The 22,685-nt window shown below is 35.1% G+C and overlaps 1 protein-coding gene across 2 annotated transcripts in view; it reads left to right on the top strand.

The window, feature by feature from the left end:
* The window catches only part of LOC132696706 (uncharacterized), a 142,339-nt gene that overhangs the window by 28,944 nt on the left and 90,710 nt on the right, over positions 1–22,685 (top strand). For both annotated transcript variants that reach the window (XM_060661690.1, XM_060661691.1), the window contains exon 2: positions 21,049–21,178. In XM_060661690.1, the coding sequence (XP_060517673.1) occupies positions 21,049–21,178 (130 nt within the window). The remainder of the gene's footprint in view (positions 1–21,048; positions 21,179–22,685) is intronic.

The raw sequence follows: 22,685 nt of genomic DNA, 5'->3' as shown, positions 1-22,685 counted from the left end.
TAACATTTCTCGTTCCTTCGTGACCACTTAGCGAGTAGGATGGGGGGGGGCTGCCCTTTGTTTTGGCGGGCATTGAAAAATCCGCTCGTGTAGGACGCATTTCCCGAAATGGGATCCCGCGGGATGTGACGTAGGAAAATAATTAATGACCTAAGAGGCTCTCGCGAATCCTTCCCTTAACGCCGTCGACGTGAAAAATTTAGTAGGGTTTACCTGCACGTACGCCTATGAATACCGCATTGCGGAAAATATACAGGGTGGCCTGTATAAGATGATGTACTCATTAATGGAAACATAATACATAGGGTGTTTTATTTGACTGTACTGTGACTGTAATTGTTAATATAAAAGCGTTAAAAATATAATAAATCCGAAAACACTCGGTATACACCATAACATCCTACATTGGGTGGTTGAATATAAAAAAAATCAATTAATGCAGTAATATACAAATAATATAACAAATATAAATTTGATTTCCCAAATATTTATGAATCACGCTGTTTAAAATAATTTTTAATTGTTTCTTTTGGTGTCATTTGGTTTCTCTAAAACAAATAATAAACTTTGCCACATTATGTGGACACTCTGTAGGTTCATCTCACCCCAGTAATGGCGTCGATAAACTGTTATATCGTAGGCAGAGAGGATTAGCAGTAGAGATGACAGAGATTGACAGATCATTAATATAAATAAAGTAGTACAGAGACTGGTTCTGAGCCTTTCCGCATCAGAAAAGGGTTATGTGGCAAGGAAATATCAACCAAGACCATTGGGGATTCATAAAATAAAAAAAAAGATGATGGAGAGTACAGCCTAAGGGGTGTGGCTAACGAAATTAAGGCGTGGTTAAATCCAAAGGGACACGCCCCAAGAAGCTCAGCTATGTCTCGACTGATGTCTGTATTATTCATCGATATACGAGGTTAGCGCCAAAATTTCCCGGCCTGACATAGATGCAGCTCCAGTATCACGATAAAGCTTTGTCTTCTTTTAAATATATATCTCAGAAATTCCTTAGCTTTCTAATACAAGTGTTCGTCGAATCCTGCATGATCATTTAGGTATGCATAAGGTTAGTTAGTGCAAGATGGGTTCATAAAAACCTTTCAGCTATTCAAAAATAACGCCGTGTCGACTGTGCCCGGTCTTTTTTTGGAATTCTGTGGGCCGGAACCGAAGCCGGTAATAGAAACTATTGTAACGGGAGATGGAGTGGCGCCGTAAGGGTGAGCACCTCCAAGAAAATTCAGAGTCTGCCAGTCAACAAAAAAGAAACTAATACCACTGTCATGTAAAACGTCGAGGAAAACTGACTAAAGGCGATAATGCATCTGTCCATACTGCTGGTGTTGCACAAGCTGCCATTTTAGAGCGTGGGATCCAACAGATAGATCATCCTCCCTATTGTCCAGATATGGCCCCCAGCGACTATTATTTGTTTGGATATTTGAAAAAGGATTTACGTGGACGGCGGTTTAACGACGAAGTTGAGTTAAAACAGGCTGTTTTAGCTCATTTTGCTGTCAAACTAAAAGAATATTTTTTTAAAGTAATTGAGTTGTTAATAAAGAAATGTAATAAGTGTATTGAAGTTAAGGGGGATTATATTGAAAAATAATAAAAAAATGTTACTTTGTTTCTTTCATATTCACGCCTGGAAATTTTGGCGCTGCCCTCGTAAGACGCCCTTAAGGAAACCCGAAGTTACAAGCCGAGGTAAAAACCATACGTCTCCATTCGTCCGAATCCATTATACAAAATGATGTGGTTATGGGAAAATCATTTTTTGAACGTCTCGGTGCGAGGCTTCGCGGCGCTTTTTCTCTTCGACGGCGTAAAGTTATAAATCTTGACGTGGGGGAGAGAAAACAGAACAAAGAATAAGATTGACAACGGTGTCGAAAGGCGTGCTACCGGGTTTTTATTTTCTCTTTTTTCCATCCGCTACGTGAAACAAGACGCGGTTTGCGATTCTATACTTTTGAATTTTGATATTGGACGTTAGCTTAGCATTGAATAGAATTTTGTTGGGACTACGTTGCCTGGATTACTTGACTACAGTTATTTATCATCCGTTTCATCTTAGTTTTTTAAATGTCGACAGTCACAGTACCATTCCAGTATTTTTGTGACAGAGAAAATCAAAAAGACAATAAAAATCTAACTCTACCCCAATCACTACTGGAGCGCCTCAATGTTCAATTTTTTTAACCTCTATTGTTTAGTCTTTATGTAGCAGAAATGAATGAGTGTATCAAATATTGCTGGTTTCGCTAGTTCGAACTAATACAAAAAATAGGACACTATCAATATAATAAGTAACGGCTTCTTTTTGTTTTTCAACTTTGAAATACATATAATATTGAAGTTGTTCCTGGGTTGTGGTTGTTCAGTAAAAGCACTCTGTAATTTTTTTAAATTTTATTCAACGTAAAATACAAATATTAAATTAAATAAACATTTTCTATAAAAATATTTACATGCCTTTGTGATATTTTGAATATATTAAGAAAGTACAAATAATATTAATTATTATAAAATTCATATTTTGACTATGAAATTTGTGTTTATTATTAGTTGCCAATTAATTAATTAACTAATTAACACCTATACCAAAAAATCATGTTAATGATATTCTTAATGCTTTTGATAGTTTTTATTTTAATTTTTTTAATTTAATTAAATTAATTAATATTATCTTTTATCATCACGGTGTTGTCGAAACAATTGTCATGTCATAATATATAATTTCGTGAAAATCTGAACTTTTAGTTCTTATTTATTTCGTTTTATACAAATATTAATTAAATTTAATATTTTTTATAGAAAATATTTACATACCTTAGTGATATTTTGAATAAGTTAAGGAAGTACAAATGTGAAATAAGTGAGATTAATATTTTCAAGTTTATGTTTATCATTAGTTGCTAAGAGTTTTTTAATTGTTGGCTTATTTTAAACACTATTATTTTCAGAAAGCAGATTTGATTTTTAATAATTGTAGTATAAATTACTAATATCATTACTAGTATGATTTCTTTTATTGCAAATTGCTAAAAAAACATTTACGTGATTTTTTGGTATAGGTGTTAATAATAACTAATTAATGATAAACATAACCTTCATAGGCAAAATATTAATTTTATATTATTTAATATATACGTGCTTTCTTAATTTATTCAAAATATCACTAAGGTATATAAATATTTTTATGCAAAATGTTTAATTTATTTAATTTGAAAATTATTTTGTTATTTGTAACTAACCTATCAACTGATTTTATTAAATTGAATCTGCGATATAAATACTTCGCATAAAAAAATTATATTGTAAATCATCACTTATGTTCTTAATAAAAATTAACTTACTGGTTAATTCAAAAACTCACGAGTATGAAACAAACTTTAAACTTGGAGAAAATTTTACTTTACAAAAAATGCATTTAACTGTTGGGCAAAAAAAATACCTCTAGAACTGAAAAATAAATTAAAATTAAAATCATTTAAAAGAAAATTAACTAAGTGGCTTATTGATGATGAATTGTAACTTAAGATTACTAATTTTTAACTTAAGTTTTTAACTTAGTATACCTTGAATATAAATGTTTTTTATATAAATATTTATTTAAAATTTATATTACAATAAGTTGTTAAATTGTATATTTTTATTGATTTAAATAAGTATAATAATAATAATAATAATAATAATTATTATTATTATTTCAAAACGAATTCAAAACAAAATTTTGCATGTATTTTTGAAACTAATCTCTATCGTAGAATCACCCTGTATAGTATTTTAGAGGACTGCGCATGACGTGTGAGAGATATGCCTCAAAAACCAAACGTCTAACGCTGTCCGCATAATCACACTTTCCCTTTTAGGAGAGTCGATGGTGCCATAAAATTTTCCTGTGCAGTTGGGGCTGATTTCCCTTCCTCCACTTAATTGTTGATCCCTTTTTTCCACCTCTCGTGTCGCTTCGACGAGAAATCCTCCCGCGGGAACGCGTATTAAATGCCGTACAAACGACGTTCAAATTTTCTCAATCTTTTCGAGTTTAGCGCCCCGTGTTGTCTCCAACTTTTCCCATTTGTGTTTCGGAGACTTCGTCTCCCGAAACGCTTAACATTCCTTAAAGGTTACGGCGAGGGTTTGCGAGTCAGACAGTCGCAATTAGTAATTTTAAACGAAATTTCCGGAACGTTCGGGACAAATATTGAGGCGAAAGCGCGAAGACCCCAAAGCGCGTCGCTTTTTCAAATCGGATAATGTATTTTGTCACTGCTAATGTTTCCATAGTGAAATTGAGGATGCGATATGTCTTTCTACCTACACATTTAAATTTGAGGCAAAGCATCACAAATCCTTTTTTAACGATATGCGAATTATTTACCTAAAAAAATAGGGACTCAAAGTTCTTCCAGAGTCGAGATGACGCCACAGGAAAACATAAATTCTGTTGTGTATAGATTATACTTTACTTTATATAAGTTATATATTAAGCATTTTAACCTCTTGCACTAGACAATAGTGCATCACGTGACGTCACGGCCAAGTTTGTCGCTTTTCACTGGCTCCAAGTCGTGTAAAATTATCAGTTATCACTAATAAAGATTTTGTAATGGGCCAATATATATATATATATATATATATATATATATATATATATATATATATATATATATATATATATATATATATATATATATATATAATACTTTGAAACTTTTTTTTTCTCAAAGAAACTTCCACAGGCAACTGTAAAACTTCTGGATTCCTCCTGCGTCGGTTTTTGCTGACTCAAACTTGCTGACGTTTCGCCAATTATCCTGTTGGCTTCGTCAGAGCTTGGCTGAAACTGGCTGGCATGTTACTCTGTACCTGCTTTTATATTCTTTTGAGGGGGGCGGAGCTAAATTAGGGGCATAAACACCGTCCCGGATGGACTTTTTCCCATATTGGTAACAGGTAAAGACCTGACTCGCGGTTAAGATTGTTATATATCTCACCAGCTTTTTTTTTTTTTTGAAACATAGAAGTAGATGAACCAGTAATAATATCCAGTGGAAGAGAATCGTACGTTTTAATAGCGTTACATGTGAAAGAACTCTAACCTAACAACGGTAAATTGTACTTTTTAGACCACCTTCTTTTATTAGATAAAACTGACAAAACCTACTATATATATTCCTAGTTTTGGTGAATAACTATGTACATACTAGCAATGGTCAATATATTTGGATTTCTTTTAACTTTCATATGGATCACGTTCAGTGTTTATAACCGAAATTTTCCTTGAGTGCCGACGTAATATGATCAGGCAGGCATTTTGCAATTTTTGTAAGATATATCGGTCTTTCCATCTTAGAGCCGGCCAGTATACAAAGTCTGTATATAGTATAAGAGAGCCACATAATTTAATTCAAATCTCAGTAGATAAGTAGCCTTTCACCGATTTTACCGTTTGCTGCAGTGAGTAAGACAAGTGAGAATCAAGTAACAGCTTGCTATTAAGAAGGACTCCTAAGTTTTTACTTTTGTCGACAAATTCAAGCGGAGAACCATTCAATGAAAGTTTCAGGTCATTATACTGGATAATTTCCTCTTGAAATGATTTCAGGATCCTCATTTATGGCATTGAAAGACCAAGCTTCATCTTTGACAGAGAATGATAACTACATTTGTATGTCATCAGCATACTGATGGTAATAACATTTATTTTAGGTGCCTATAACTTACTTGCTACCGAATATAAATGTTCGAACCAAAAACAATTTAATACAAATCTAAAAACGGTAAATTGTATTTTTTGGACCTTCTTCTTTTATAAGATTTAAAACCGACAAGACCATACATTGGATTTCTTTCATCATTCATATCGGTCACGTTAAGTGGTTCTTCTTCTTATCCTGCAACGTTCCCCTTTGGCCAATTAAAGCAATCGAATGATTCTTACTTTACGACTTCTGTTTTCATACGATATTCCGCAAACATTTCGTGTTGATTCACCCAACGGACAATTTGGCCCCCGAATTCCCAAACAAATTTGCCCGTTAATTTGTTATTAGTATTCGGGGTTTGATAGACAAGGCTATTGATTATGATTATTCCTATTAATACCGCTTTTAATTATACCGACATGCGTCCGGATTGAAATAATAAACAGGGACGCTTTTTCGGTAAATACCGCGTTCGGAAAATCGAATTAGTAGTGTCCACTCGCCGCGGACAGATAAATTTAATTAATTAGCAACAAAACCGGCGGACGACTCGTTTTGATTACATTTTATTTAGTTTCGATTGAGTTTTTCGTGGAATTCGAAAATTAATGGACGTCCTGTGCGCGACGCCGTGGACGGCGGGCTTAACTTTGACATCCAAATCGCCATTCCGAGTGAAATAACATGCAAATTTGTAATTAACACCGCTAAATGCGAGAATAATGTAGATACAGGGTCCTGACAAGTTTTGCCCCCACTTTCGTTACCGAAGCGCCAACTTCAAGCGGGTTGATAAATATTTATTCTACATCACCGGCCGAACAGCCGATGTACGAACTAATGGGACTCAGGTCACTCGCCCAAAGATGTGTTGAGCACAAAAAGTCTCAAAGGTGCCATACCTGAAAGCATCACTAAAATCTAATCCCGATATCGTAATTGTAAAATGAACTGACTATCAGGAAGAATTCATGGATAACATCGTCAGCTAAAAAAAAAAACCTTCTCATTTTAATTGTTGTAATTAATATCAGGAACAGCTATCGTTACGTCGGTGATACTTAAGTGATTTGTTTTCATAGCAAAAATTCCCTCCCAGATATTCTTAGCCCATTAAACTCTATACACTTCAGCAGATGTTTTACCATTGAATTACAGACTAATAACAATCTACCATTCTCAGATGTTCTTATTCATAGAAAATCAGACCTAATATTGGATCATTCTGTTTACACAGACGCACACAGACCGATAGCTTAGTGCAACATCATCCTGCTTAAAAATTATAGTCTCTTCTTTGCAGAGCCGTAAAACTGTCTCAACCAGAGTCAAGGTCGGGAGAAGGATTGGGACAGCACATGGAACTAATATTTCTAACCTCAGTGAACTGTTAAAGTTGGAACTGTTTCAGCTGTGTTCGAAGCTGATTTGACTCCTGCTTACGTTCTTCTACGGCGGACATAAATACTAATACTTTAGTAAACTCCCTATCAATGCGTGGAAGATATTTTTCTTGTGACAAATCATTAACAGCTATGGGACAGTCAGAAGTTTAGTATTCTGTTACAAAACGCTTAAATAGTTGGGTAACTTCTTAAGGAAACAAAGTGTCATCCAAAATATAAACTGGAATAGAACGACAGACAAATGTTCTGCTCACGAGAAGCATGAAGATAGCTCGCTACGACTGGAGAGTGGGGGAGAGAGAGAGAGACCTAGTTGACACAACAAGAACATCCAAAATTGTAATCTTAATATGGCCTTTTTTCTGTTTTGTTACTAAGAAGGTGAGATTTTTTTTATTTCACTTAAAAAAATGTGAAAATGTAAAGAGGAGAAGTTCATAATTACAAAGAGAAAAAGTTTAATCACTAATGTTCAACTATTTTGTAGTTCTTTTTAAAATTTTGCACTAAAAGCGTAAATTTTTCGAAAATCTCCCGAGCTTCTTGAAAATTCCTCCCGAAGTCCCGCGGAACATTGTACGTATTACATTTTGCTCTCCATTTCACGAGAAATATTTCATTAAGCGGCGAGCTTTCATAATATCGCCTAATAAACTGTATAACGTTCTTTTGTTTCGCTCCCCTGCCGCCGCCAAAGAAATGAGCATCGCCGATTTAATAACGAATTCCTTGGACGCGCTTTTTACAGATCCTACCCGGAAAATTAGTTTACGTTTGTGCCGGCGCACAATCTCCGCATTGGCGGAGAAAGACCGATTTTAAAATTTTCAGTGCGTGCGTCCTGATGAAAAACTGCATTAGTAGATGTAGGCCTAACTTCTGCGTCCTTCGTCCTCTGGGCGAGATCTTCAGTTGTCAAAATTAGTTGATTTTTTTTTTCATTAAACAAATACAAAGAACCTGGTGAAATAATTGAGAGGTGAGAGGTGGAACACATTTTTTATGAAGTAGCATTTGATGGCAGCTCTCACCTCCAGTTTCTTTCAACCTTCACCCGGGCTAGCATTATGCGAAACTGAATTTAATATTTATTGGCATAGTAAAATTGAAATAAAACTAGCGTTAGTAGATAAGAAGCTAACTTCTGCGCTCTCCGTCCCCTGGGTAAGATCTTCAGTTATTAAATATCAGATAAGTTGTGCTTAAAAGCATTGAAATGTGAAATTACACCTGTATTAGTAGATATAACCCTAATTTCTGCACTGTTCGTCCTCTAGATGAGATCTTCAGTTATTAAAATTGGCAAATTTCTTTATTTTTAATTGATTATAGACAAAGAAACTACCGAGATAATTAAGAATTGTTCATATCGACATCGAAGAAGTTGTTTTGATGACAGCTTTCACTTTGAGCTTGAACTTTCTCCAGGGTTAGCAGAAATTTAGGCATTGGCGTAGTAATATTAAAATAAAACTTGAATTGGTAGACATAAAGCTAACTCCTGCAGCCTTCATCATTCATCCAAAGACAAGGAAACTGTTGAGATACTTAAAAATTGTTTATTTCACATCAATATCTAAGAAGTTGTTAGTTAAAAACTTTTTAATTAAATGGCATTTGCCGGCTGCTCTTGGCTTCAGCTTCAGCCATCAGGAGTCCCAGCGGGTTAAGCATTGAAAAAAACCATTTTTTTCAAAGAAACTCATACAGAAGTTTTCGTTTTGGTTAAACCTGTTTAATATCAAGTGGCGTATTATGATTTTAATAAAACTGCACTGGCAGATGTAAAGCTATCTTCAACATCCTCTATCCTCTGGATGGGATCATCAGACATCAAAAGTACCAGATTTCTTTTTTATTTTAAATTAAACATAGACCAACGCGGTTGAAATAATTAAAAATTGTTCAGAACTTGTTAGTCAAATACTTATGAAAAGATAAAACACTTTTTTTTAATTAAATAACATAATTCTCATCTTCTTTTAATGTTCAGTGGCGTAGTAAGATTTTTTAAAAATCAGCGCTAGTAGGTATAAAGCTCACTTCTGCACCCTCCGTGCTTTAGGTGACATTTTCAGATATCAAAGGAAGTTTCAGTTTTTCAATTATGCGGCACAATTAGCATGAAATTTATTGATTGCTGGCAGTGTTGCCTCACGTCTTAACTTTTTGTAAAAGTTTTCGATTGATTAGCGACTATGTCTGGTTGCACCCGCACAATAAACTTTCCGTAATACCGCTATTACTACGGACAAATTTTGTCTATTAGTCTATTACAGTGTTGTTTTGCCACATTTGGTCGGGCTTCGGTCTGAAACTAGAAACAAAGGGGCCGCTCCCGGCATCAAAATAATCAACAACGCCATGGCGGCGCCTTTCAAAAGATTAATTAAGTCAAACGAAACTAGCAGTTACGAATTAGTTTCTCGAACACGAACTTTCGTTGTTTTCCATACGAAATTTGCGCTGAATAGGTAAACAAAACCAAAGTCGCGCGACTATCAATTAACACGTTTAATCTAGACCGCGAAGGTGGGGGGTTTCAAGCGTGAAAAAGGAATTCTTTTGACTGATGTGAGTTATACCCCATAACACAATAGCTGCGTAGGAGATTTATCACCTCCAGCTTAATGCGAACGTACTTCCATTGCAGTTACGTCGTCTGACCCACTTGTAAATTACTTTCACGCGTTAAATATGTGTTATAGTGACGTCACGTGGCCCACTCGACAAGCAGTTTGATGCGTTATTTGTATATTGTGGTGACGTCACCTGACCCGCTCGTAAATTAGTTTCATGAGTTATCTGTATATATTGTGGTATTATTTTGGGTTATAATGCAATGAATTTTGGTAGAACTGATTCCATTACCTTTTTTCAAATATAAACTCAACGGAGTGTAGGTTTGCAAGTATTATTTTGAGTAAATTTTTCAAGGAAACTTCCACAGGCTACTGCAAGACGGAACTGAACGGGAGGTATCCAGAATTTTTGTAAAAAGTATTATTTTACGTATTTTATTAATTTTTTCTTAATTACAGATATTGTTCAAAACAATCATCTTTAGATTTTGTTCTGATTTATTCACGTGTAGTGTGCATTCTCACGAGAGACAGATAATTAATTCGAATTTATTGATTAGTATGGAGCGCTAGGTCAGTAACAATTTGGAAAAAATTGAATCGATTTCGGAAATCTATAAAAACTTGCACCTAGCGAATAATTTTTGTGGACACACATTTTAAAACATTGTTTTTGGTTATGTAGACTTCGGCAGAAAATGTAAAACAAAATTGAAGTTATACTAAAAAGAGCTACTACAGAAAATAAAACTGAACTTATGCAATGCGTAGAGACTGAAGGAGTGCGAAAATACATGGAGTTCCACAAGGTACGGCTCTTGGTCCCCTACTTTTGGCACAATACATAAATGACATTTTAAATCTCAAAATCATCAATTTAGGAGATGACATTGCCGTTTTTGGTAAAGGGGTGTAAAGAGGACACAAGAATAAATTAAATGTATGCCATTTTGCATATAAAATTATCCGCCTCGTTTGATTAACCATTTATCACTTACCTTGACAATCGATCAAAGCGAAATAATATTGAGAGGAAGAATTTAAGAAATAATCTAAAGCCATTCTTCCAAAAATTTATTTGTCTGAAATATTTTATATGTAAAAAACACTTTTAAAATTATTTATAACGGGAACAAAACTGATGGAACAAATAGTGTTTATGAAGAAAGTGAGACATTTGATATAATGGAGCTACACTTAAAATTGGCATATCTACTGAAGCTAAAAACAAAGGAAATTATCAAATACTGATCTCCTAGATTGAGTAATATGCTGTCCGAAGGTAGATAAAATTAAACAATTTAAACATACAACTCAGGATTGGTTATTGAAAATTGAAAATATTATATAAATTCTTGGGACTTGGGAAGTATAATTTGGTAAACATGAACATCACGTAAAAGCATTTTATGCTTCTGTGATTTGTGGTTAAACGGTTAATAGAGTTGATTCGAAACACGGGTTGGCGGTTAATTAACCGCAGATTCGGTTTCCGTTCACTTAGACTCCGAACTATTTTAACAAATACAATAATCATTGGCGGTTTACGAAATTGGAGAGGCCCCCGATTGTAAATCCTATCCCGCTGCGCCAACGTCGCGAACGGGCTGCCTAATGGACGTAATTCTCGATCCCGGTGACGTTGATTGCGGCTTGAAATGCTATTTCGGATGCAATACGGGCGCCCCGTTGACGCGGTCTGTATTATCAGGTTATTATTATACGCGCGTGTATGACTGGTTGCGGTACTGGGTGACAATGGAGCGGGTTCGTGCCGCGGGAGCAGCTTCGCATTTGTCATTTTCGAATCACCGGGTCCGTTACCGGGACACGGAGGGGGTGAAGTTGTGTCGTCACTGGAAATGAGCGAAATACGTCTTATAATCCATCATGGTTTGCTTAGAAATGTTGTTCGTTGGTGCAATTAGATCATTTTAAATTTCAAATATTTCATCAGCAAAAAATGCACGAAGATACTTTATATTTGATGATAAACGGAGACAATATTTCCTGGGTTAAAAGAAAATCTGTGAAGTAAAATAATTGTTGGTGGAACTTAGATTAGCTGAACGGAAGTGACACTTTGATGATAAAATTCGGCAAATAGTAGTTACGGATAACGCGACGTATGGAGATGTCGCTAACTCCATTTTGGGAAAGATAAGAGATTATGGATTGGTTCACCACCGAATTTGATAAAGATGGAACTAAACTTGCACTCATAGAAATCGACCTACTGTAAATTTTTTCAACTTACCCAAAAAAATTTTTAATATGCTTTAGTAGTTAGTAGCTACCGTTAAAGAAATGGAACGTATACTTTTTACAAAACTTCTGGATTTCTGCCGCGTCGGTTTTTGCGTAGACGAACTTGTTGACGTTTCGCCAATGATCCTGTTGACTTCTTCAGAGCTTGACTGGAACTGTTTTAATAAGTAGATCCCTGCGTTACCACCTTAAATGGAAACTTACCGCCCTCCAGGCGGCGGTAGCGCCGCTCGGCGCTACGACGTTTCCGTCGAGGATAATTTAATATCAAAACAAAGTATCTCCGGAAAATATTATTATTTCATAAGTTCTTAGGAAAGCAATTTTCACGGACCCATAACGCAATTTGCGGGGAACAAAGCGGGAAGAAAATCGTAATCCTAATTGAAAGTTGATGAAACGCCTCAAGATTATGGCTTACCTAACGACCGCATGATTAAAAAATGAAGTCGAAGCGAAACCTCAGATGTGGGATATATACACTGACGAAGTTTCTAGGTAAGTCTGGATAAAGAGGTCAAAAATATCGTCGCTTTGGTTTTTGCTTATTCTTAGGTTACGTTTTGCGTGTTGCCTTTAAGTTAGTGTTCCTATTCTATTAGATCGACAAAATTGCAGTCCGATATCGATGTTTTAGAGCACTCAAGTAACAATTTCAGTTTTCGATTTAATCGTAAAAACCGTGATTTTAATTAAATTTATTAAATAATTAAATAATATACTGACCAAACCAGTATTTATCTACAAAGATATATAAAATATATAAGATATGTATTAGACTAGCGATAAAAGCCATTTAAGAAAAAGTAGATTTTCTGTGGACTTTAATCAAGTTAATTAAATAGTTAATAATTTTCCCCCACTGAATCGATTTAAAATTTAAACGATATTTTAAAAAAATCTTATCGTCTTTGTAAGTCTGTAGCATGGGAGACTATAGAATATTTAATTAAGTTAGTTAAATACTTGAATAATATCCTATCCAAGTATTTAATTATAAAACATACTTAATCCCGCTAAATATCAATTAGGCATTGCAAAATGTTGGGGTATGTGAATGTTCCGAGCATTGGAAATTATCAGACGGTTAATTAAGTTAACTAAATATTGAGGCAGCATGCTAACCAAGCATTTCTAAAGATTCCTAATCCTGCTAAAAAGCAACTGGACATGAAAGAAGTAGGTATATTTTGTTATGACATTTTATATGTTGAGGTAAGAGTTTGGACAGTCGCTCGACAAGTAGATTTGCTATGGAGGTTTTGAGGCATAAGAAATTCGTGAACTTTTAACAAAAAAAAATAGTTAAATAATCTTCTTCTAAGTTATTCCATTAAACTTGAATACGCGAATACGTATATACATAGAGTTGATTGTGGAAGTTCTGAAGCAGGGGAGATTATAGAATGTTTTATTAAGTTAGTTAAACATTTAAATAATATAGTACATGTATTAATTTAATTATAATTAAGGAAAGTGAATGATCTGAAGCATGGGAAATTGGCTTAACCTTGTAAAGGTCAGCTAGCAATGGAAGGAATAGCAATTCTATGCTATTTTGCAGGATATATGTTCTAGTCCGAGTACCCACAACAATTTGATATAAATATCTGATCGGAATCGGAAACAAACTTTCCTTTTTTTCCACTCCGGCGTGCAAATATTTCAAAATGGCGCACCGAAATCGCCTGTAACGTAAGCGATATTAATACACTCAGCTAAGTAGAGGCAGCCAGACATCTAAAAGATCAACACGGGAATTATCATTGACAGGGGACGTTGCGGGGGCAAATATTAGGTGAAGCGAAGGCACGAAACTTTCTCCCCTCTCCCTCTCGCTCCTTCCCTCCGACAATGAAACTAATTATTCAAGCGATTATCCGGGCAACCCCCTTGAAATATTCGCATCGCTCGCGTACAAACACGGGTATAATATATGGCTTTTGGTAATTATTAATCTCTACCCGGTATATATCACGTTCCCGCGGCTTTCTGAGGTTATTCGTCACACCTCCGAGATGAATTGCGTCCTTATCTAAACGTTAAGGGTTAATGCGGCTTCACACATCTCAACGGCGCCGCTGGTTCGAATTTTTAACTAATTTTATTAGTCGTTTTCTCACGCCAACATATACTGAGTATCTCTAAATTTTATTGCATATTCTATATCGAAAATAAATTAGTTCTAGTTTCCTATACATGCGGAACCCCCCTCCCCCTTACTAAGAGAGCTTGTTGAAGTTCCTATAAAAGCTATTTTTTTTCACTAATGTTTTTCCCACATTTTTTGTACACTGCTTTCGAACAGCACGCCCAACAGTGATCAGTGAGGTCTGTATCAGATCCGAATTGCTTTAAAGAATAAATCGTGCGCCCCTGCTTTTTTTTGTAAAACAAAAATTATGTTTGACGTTTCAGCAAAATTATAACAAAAATTTTCAATAATAAAAAATGTCTTTAGAAAAAGTTAGTAAATAATTTTTTAAATAATATTGCAATTTATTACAAACCACGGTTGTTCCAATTTAACTTCAATTAGCAATTATAAAAGCAGGTCTTTTCTTTTGTTACTGAATAGAAAGTAGATTGCCTATAGGGGTTCTGAGTCACGTGCAATTTGTGGCTTTTTAATTAAGTTAATTAAATAGTTAAATATTTTTGAAATTTATGTATATATTTTGATAAATTCGCTCGTCTATCGACTTTTTTCTGAACGATGGATAGATTTCAAGCAAAAATAAAACATTTTTAATATAATAAAAATAAAGTTAAGAATCTGGTACTGACGTCTATAGTATTTTTTTTTAAATGCTTCTCACAAAATATATTTTTTGCTTCTTAAAAGCAGTGTACAAAATTATGATAAAAAATATGTTTTCCTTAGAATTTTCTGTGTCTCATCTCTTATAATAAATTAGCTTATTTTCAACTTGGATATGCCCTAAAAATTAGGTGCATACTATTTACAAAACTTGTGGATTCCTCCTGCGTCCTCTTGCATGATCAGTTGAGCTCTGAAGAAGTCAACAGGATGATTGGCGAAACGTTAGCAAGTTCGACTCAACAACAACCGACGCAGGGGAAATCCAGAAGTTTGTAGAGAAATAATTGGCCGTTAGTCCAGCGCGTCTCTCATATCGGGTCACTTGGCAGACGGGCGATTTGGCAACCCCGCACGAACGACATTAATATTTCGTTCCGAAAGCGAGCCCGGGGGCGGCGATCCCATTCCACCTCTATATTAAACGCGGCTAAACTCGATTTAAAATTTGTCTTTGTTAGCCGAAGATTACGTGACGGACTGACGGCGATTGAGTTAGAGAGTTGGGCACGGAACGACTTTAAACAACAGACGGCCCGACGAATTCCAATCAGAGGAGCTATTCGTTCGACTTTTCGTTTTGTTTTGACATCCCGTTGACGGTCGAAATTAGCTTATCGGTTTATTCTTCAAATCCGTTGGTTTAATTAAATTAATTAAATATTCAAATAATATATCGACCAAACCCGTATTTATCTACAAAGTCTAAACCTACTAGACTTTCAGTAGCGATTAAAACTATTTGCAGGAAAGAAGTCTCTAGAAATTCTGAAGTACCGCTAATTAAAAAATTGATATAATCTATTAACCAAGTTTTTATTCATTATCAGTTACCCGTAGATATTTTTTGCCGTGTCAGCTCCTGAAGCTTGGGACCTCAGTATCGTTTAACTAAATTAAATAAATATTTAAATTATTTTGTGTATTCTTAATTAATTCTTAATAGTTACATAGTGTACTCAATATCAATATGAATACATTTCAATAAGGGATTAAAAATATATATTTTTTATTTATTTTGATATTGTAAAACAATATATTGTCTGTCTGTTCTGAAGCAAGTCGAATTATAGAATTGAATTTTTAATTATTAAATATTTTAATTAGATATTTTTCGTTATGCCATTTACCAGAAAATAAATTGTCTCTGGATGTTCTGAAGTCAAGTGAAATTTTTGTCGTTTTAACTCAATTAGTTAAATTTAAAATAAAATTTTGACCTGACAATCGATTGACATTTAGGGAAAAAAATTTCTTACTATTGAACGGAAAATAGATTTTGTCAGTCGAAGTTCTGGAGCATCAAAGTAACCAGACAATTAATAACCATAACCATGTCTATTTTCTATTGCTGTTTAGTTGAAAGTAGATTGCTTTTGAAGGTTCTGTAGTGTGTAGTATTAGTGGACATTTAATTAAATCAATTAAATGTTTTACTATCCATATATATATATATATATATATATATATATATATATATATATATATATATATATATATATATATATATATATATATATATATATATATATATATATATATATATATATATATATATATATATATATATATATATATATATATATATATATATATATATATATATATATATATATATATATATGGGGTTTGTTACAGCTCGCGCCGTTTTCCCTCTCTCAACCAGACTCTCCATTCATCTTTGTCATTCCAATCTCCGTCTTCCAACCCCCTTTCCTCCATGGCTTCATCTATTTCATCCCTCCACGATCTTCTGGGTCTTCCTCTCTCTCTTTCTACGTCCCATAGGGCTCCACTCTGTGATTTTCTTTATCCACCGTCTATCGTCACTTCGTCTGACATGACCATACCATTTAAGCTGTTTTTCTGCTATTGTAGTTAATAAGTATTTTTCTACATTCATTTGCCTCTTGATTTCTGCGTTACGTATTCTATCCATGCGTGTTCATTGGCAACACCTTCTCCAATATTCCATTTCGACGGCGGTTACTTTAGATTTGTTCTTTTTGTTCAATAGCCAGGTTTCTGCTCCGTATGTAATTATACTTTCTACTATTGTCTTAAATATTGTTGTTTTTGTTTTCTTTGTTAATTTCTTGTTCCATATAATGGAGTTCAGTTGTTTTATACATGTTCTACCCTGACCTAGTCTAGATTTGATTTCTTCTTCTGTTGATCCATCTTTTGTTATTATACACCCTAAGTATTTAAATTTGTCTGTTGCTTTTACGGTTGTGTTTTCATCTATTTCTAAATCTTCGATTTCCCCTTCTTTTGTTGTTAGATATTCTGTCTTTTCGAAGTTTATTTCCAAACCTACCTTCTCATATTCCTCTTTCAGCTTTCTGAGCATGTAACTCAAGTCGTCTTCATCCTGGGCTATGACCACCTGGTCGTCGGCAAAGCTTAGGGTGTATAAGTGGTCGTCGCGTACTGGGACTCCCATACCTTGACATTTTATTTTCCATTGTGTTAGCGTCCTCTCAAGATAGATTTTAAACAACGTTGTTGATGTAGGGCATCCTTGTAGTAGGCCCTTTGATGTTGTGAATCGATTTGTGTACCTATTACCTATTTTAACCGACAACTCGTTGTTCTTGTACATTGTATCTACGGCTTTTATTAGTTCTCTTTCTATCCCAATATCTTCCATTGCTTTCCAAAGTTGTTGTCTGGGTATAGAGTCATAAGCTTTTCTTATATCTATGAATGCTAAATGGATGTCTCTGTTTTTAGCTTTTTTCTTTTCGATAGTCTGCCTTACCGTATATATCTGATCAACGCATGACTTCCCTGCCGTGAAACCGGCTTGATCTTCACCTATTTTCCCTATTATCTGGTCTTCTATTTTGTTTTTGATTATCTTTCCATATAGTCTTCCCATGCTTGATATAATGCTAATTCCTCTGTACTTGGTACGCTCCCTACGATCCCCCTTCTTGAAAATAGAGCTTATATATGCCGTATTCCACTCCCTTGGTAACGTTTCTCCATTTATTGCTCTTTCAAACATGTTTTTCAATATTCTGAATAATTTGTCCGACCCATACTTAATAAGTTCATTCACTATCCCCCCTGGCCCTGGTGATTTTTTGTTTTTTAATTCTTTAATGGCTTTTATTATTTCTTTTTCTTCTATTGTTACATGCTTTAGATTGTTGTTAGGTTGTATTTGGTATGTTAGTTGTTGCCAGAATTGTGGTCGTGTCTCCGTTAGTAGTTGTTGATAATAATTTTCCCATTCGGTTTCTTTGATAAACTGTATATTGACTTTCTCTTTGGTATTTGATCTGACAGATCTTATTGTTCTCCATGATTCCGAGCATCTTGTACCTCCTGTATACTGTTGTATGTTTTGGCAGAGTCTATTTTTTCATTTTTTTCTTTACTAATTAGTTTTTTTGTTTCTCTGTTTTTGTCTTTATATTTCTGTAGGTCTTCTCCCGAATTTGTACAGAGCCATTTTTGGTGTAAGCGCTTTTTTTCCTGAATAGCTGCAATAGCTTCCTCACTAAGTTCTTCTGTATATTTTTTGTTCTTTCCGTCTTCCTCTCCTAATGCTTCATAAGCGGCCTCTTTAATGCTCTTCTTCACGTGTTCGTAAGTGTCTGTTAAATTATTAAAATTGAACTCAATTAGTTTTTCATCAAGTCTACGTCTGTACAAATCTGTGTAATTAGTCGCAGTTTAACTAAATGAATACCACATTTAAATAATGTGCTTTTTAATTATGGAACATGCCCCATTGGATTAAATACCTCAGTAGGTAATATTTAACCGTGATTTTAATGTTTGAAAAATATTTTTTTTTCATTTCATTCCACCCCACATTTTTTTGTTTTAACACAGCGGTGCCAAGCGTCTATTTAAAGGCGCCATTTGGTTGCTACGCAATTTATTCTGCCGCCGATGGCAGAATCGGGAAAAACTAAGGCAAAAAAGTCCCCGACGCGACGCCCAGTTTTTCATGGGCAAACAAATAACAGTCGATCTCTTCGGAGCGCGGCCGGCATTTAACTGTGTACACCATATAATCCAGCCTCCAGATTCAGTCGTTATTTGCGTCATTATGTTAACGCCGCGGTAATTTATTTAATTAAAACATCTTAGGCGAGTTGACGGCGGTAGTTTGTTTTGCCAGAGGAATAAGTATCGCGGTATATTTATTCCGTTCGTCCTCGCTTTCGGCTAAATAAATAGTTCGGAGGGGTGAGACGAGATCGTCTCCGTATCGTTGGTGTTCGTTCGTTTATAAACCACAGTCGGGGAGTCCTTTCGTCGAATTAAGTCTGAAGCTTGCTTTGTTTATTGCTGATGTCGAAAATGTGCTTAGGATATTTTAATAATACGCTCAGCAAGGAATAAACTAAACAAGAATGAAAAACGGAACACCGAAACTTATAGTCATGCTTGCCCGACTCTTTCAATGATTTGTAAATGAAGAACCGATAGCGGAAATATGGAAAGAAGCTTCGAGTTCCATGCGAAGGGGGAAAAGATTATTGTGAGAACTATATATATTAACTGTTACTCTGAGAAGAGTATATGGAAAGCTACTTAATATCACGAAGTATAGGCGGGATTTCTCACAGGGCGTAGATCATATTTCTATTATCTTGCAACTAAAGACGTTCTAGTTGAAAAGGTTTGGAAAGTCAAACAAATAAATGCCACATTAATAAAATCCTGGAAATGAATTCTCATAGAGCTTCTTCTTCTTCTTTTTCTTACGTTAGGCTGGGTCCTGTATTTGCAAGTAGTACGTTTTCGCCATTTGTTGGAATTTATATACTAGCTTGTGTAAGTTATTTTAGTCTTCCGAGATGGTTACTGCATCATCAGTATAGCATATTATTTTAATTTCTTTGTCTTCCATTCGCTGTCCTCCCTGGCCCTCCCTGGCTTGGTTTACTTCGTCTATGGTTTCGTCCATTATGATATTGAACAAGTTTTTGCTTAGGCTATCCACTTTTCTGATGCCGCTTGCCACAGGTATTTTATTGATGAATTTGTTTGCCGTTCTCGTAAAGGTATAATTATCGGTACAGTTTTTCGATAACTCTAATTATATTGGGGTGAATGTTCCTATCGAACGCTTGGGTGAGATCAATAAAGCACATAGAAGCTGCTTAATTAAACTCTCTGGCTGTACTTCACATATCCTTGTAGACTTTCCTTATTCTCGTAAAATTTTAGTAAATACTTCCAGAATTGCACTCATCGGGCATCGATAATTTTGGGGATCGGTTTTTTCTCTCTTTCTGAAACTCGGTATCAAAATACTCTCTTTCTCTTCAGAGAGCTTCAAAGAAATTTCTCGACGAACTTGCTAACGTTTCGCCAATCATCCCGTTGGCTTCTTCAAAGCTTAGTTAAAACTGTTTCAGTTAAGTTAAGCTCTGAAGAAGCCAAGAACTGGCATAGACGATGCCAAGACATGGGAATAGAACCTAGGGACGCAATTTGCTGAAGACCATATCGTACTTGCATCAGACAATCCTGAATGTGTGACAAGATGATGTAGTATGATGATGATGGGTGGAACGATACATTTTTAAATCTAAGCTTAAATTTTTCAATATAGAAATTATTTTTTTATTTTAAGTATTTGTTATCACTGCATTGTAGTGTTCATTTACAAAATTATTAAGTATAAGCCATGTCTATTCCGATTAAACTTTAATAAGCGATTGCAAAAACGTACATTTTCTCTCGCCATTCCGTAGAAAATTTACAACAGCCGCAAATGGCCGCTCAAAACCAAAACGCGGAATGTGAACTGTGGCCTTTTGAAGAAGAAAGCCGATCGGTATTTCTCACCGTCGGAAGGCGATATCGAGCCAAATCTCGTTATAAGCAACTTATTTTTAATTTCCGTTTCTCGAGCTTCTGGCGGAAATCTGAAGATGGCACCGATTCATTAACCACTTCCGTGCGATTTACCGGGCAATGTTAAACCGCAAATGGTTTTTCTTGTGTGTGAGATTTGTTCTTTTAACGGCCAGATCTACCGCATTGTGTTTTGTAGTCTACACGTCGCTCTTCAGATTTCCGTTGACTGTCTGCAGTTGGCAACACATTTGTCAGACATTCACGCTATTTATTTTAGCTTCAACCTGAATGCTAGATTCAACTGAAGAGCAATTATGATGTAACGGATGTAACGTTGATAAACAGATTTCGTTGGAAATCACTGACATTTAACCAGTCGCTACCAAACATATATTATGACGTATTTGTTGCAGGTTAATATCACCAACACGTGGATGCTGCCCGAGGAGGGATTTCCAGTTTTCTATCGCTATTTTCGGGACCGCATTTCGTGGTACGAGGCGGACGCTGTGTGCCAATTCCACCATGCCAATCTCGTTACCGGTAAGCACTTTACCTTATTACTATTATCCAAATTGCGACGGGTTTCAATGCCGCCCCCGGAGTGAGACAGGAACGAGAGATTATTTTTTGGTTTAATACTGTCGAAATTAAATAAAGCCGTGAGAGAAAAAGATAATTATAATTCGATACTTCCATTATTAAAGCAATTCTCTTTTCAATTCGCGTTAAATGGAAGCCATCAAGAGAGATCGTTTTTTTTTTTATAAAGAACCGAGCTGCAGGCGCCATGTTTTATAAGTGCGCTTCGATTTAATTATCGCATTAACGATACTCATAAATCCTTTGACATCCCTTTGGAAGGGGACGGCAGAGAGAAATTTCATCGTAGCACTTTAATGCAGACACACGACACAGTCCTCTCTCTCTATTTCTTCTCTCATTCTTTCTGAAATATTTACACGGTTGCCATAACTACGTATCCGTACGGGATTAACAATTATCGTATTTGGACAGCGACCCGTGGCAGATCTCGAAACTAACCGCATATTAGCTCTACGTTTTGTTAGCTTCATTTTTTATTCAACCTTCTCTATGTGGTTTGTTCCTTATTGTATAGCTGTATAACATTTATGGTAGTTAATAGTGACTTGAAGATACTCTCGCCAAATATTAAATGTATTCGTGACCTTAAAACGCCAAACCCATTCGCTTTGGTGTATTTGATTTTTTCCTATTTGTTTCTTATTACATGCCATTATATCTGATTTTATTTGGACCAGAACATTGAATTTAATATGCATATCGCCTTTTCCAGTATGGTACTATCTTTGTTGTTCCTTCTTCCGAAATTGCAGTACCCAGATATTTCTTGTGTTAATAATTAATTACGTGACAATTCTGCCAACTAGAATAAGAAAAGAAAAGTGGTCTCTGTTTATTTCTTAATACTGTGCTATTATTATTTGCCGATCAAACCGCGTCGGGAAATATTTATAGAAAACTTTCGGATCGATATCAGTTTATACGCTGTCACCAGAAACTTGACGTGTTTGTGCGTCCCTTTTTCAGAAAATAACGAAGTATTTTGCTTTCAGAAATTGAAATAATGCGATGGCGTCTGTTAAACAACTCTACAAGTTTTCGTTTGGTAATTAAATTCAGTTCTTCATTCATCATTTACGTTTCTAACTCTTCAAATATTCAATCTGAAACAGTTTCAGTCAAGCTCTGAGGAAAGCAACAGGATGATTGGCGAAACGTTTGCTAGTTCTACTCAACAAAAACCGACGCATGAGGAATCCAGAAGTTTTATAAAAAGTATTGCAGTTGCCTATGGAAGTTTCTTTGATAATAGATAGATAGATAATAACAATCAGTATATAAAGCTGGACATAGTTGTACTACAGCTCTATTACATATAACCGATGATATATTTAGGGGATGAAGACAAGCTAACACTACTAACTCTTTTAGACTATTCGAAACTGTTTGATACTCTTATTCATGAAATGTTTATTTCAATGTTCAATTTTATTGGTTTGTCAGA

The sequence above is a fragment of the Cylas formicarius genome, unplaced genomic scaffold (assembly GCF_029955315.1).
Source record: "Cylas formicarius isolate icCylForm1 unplaced genomic scaffold, icCylForm1.1 PGA_scaffold_1__22_contigs__length_36826433, whole genome shotgun sequence".
NCBI lineage: Eukaryota > Metazoa > Arthropoda > Insecta > Coleoptera > Brentidae > Cylas > Cylas formicarius.
This window is presented reverse-complemented; position numbering and strand designations above follow the sequence as displayed.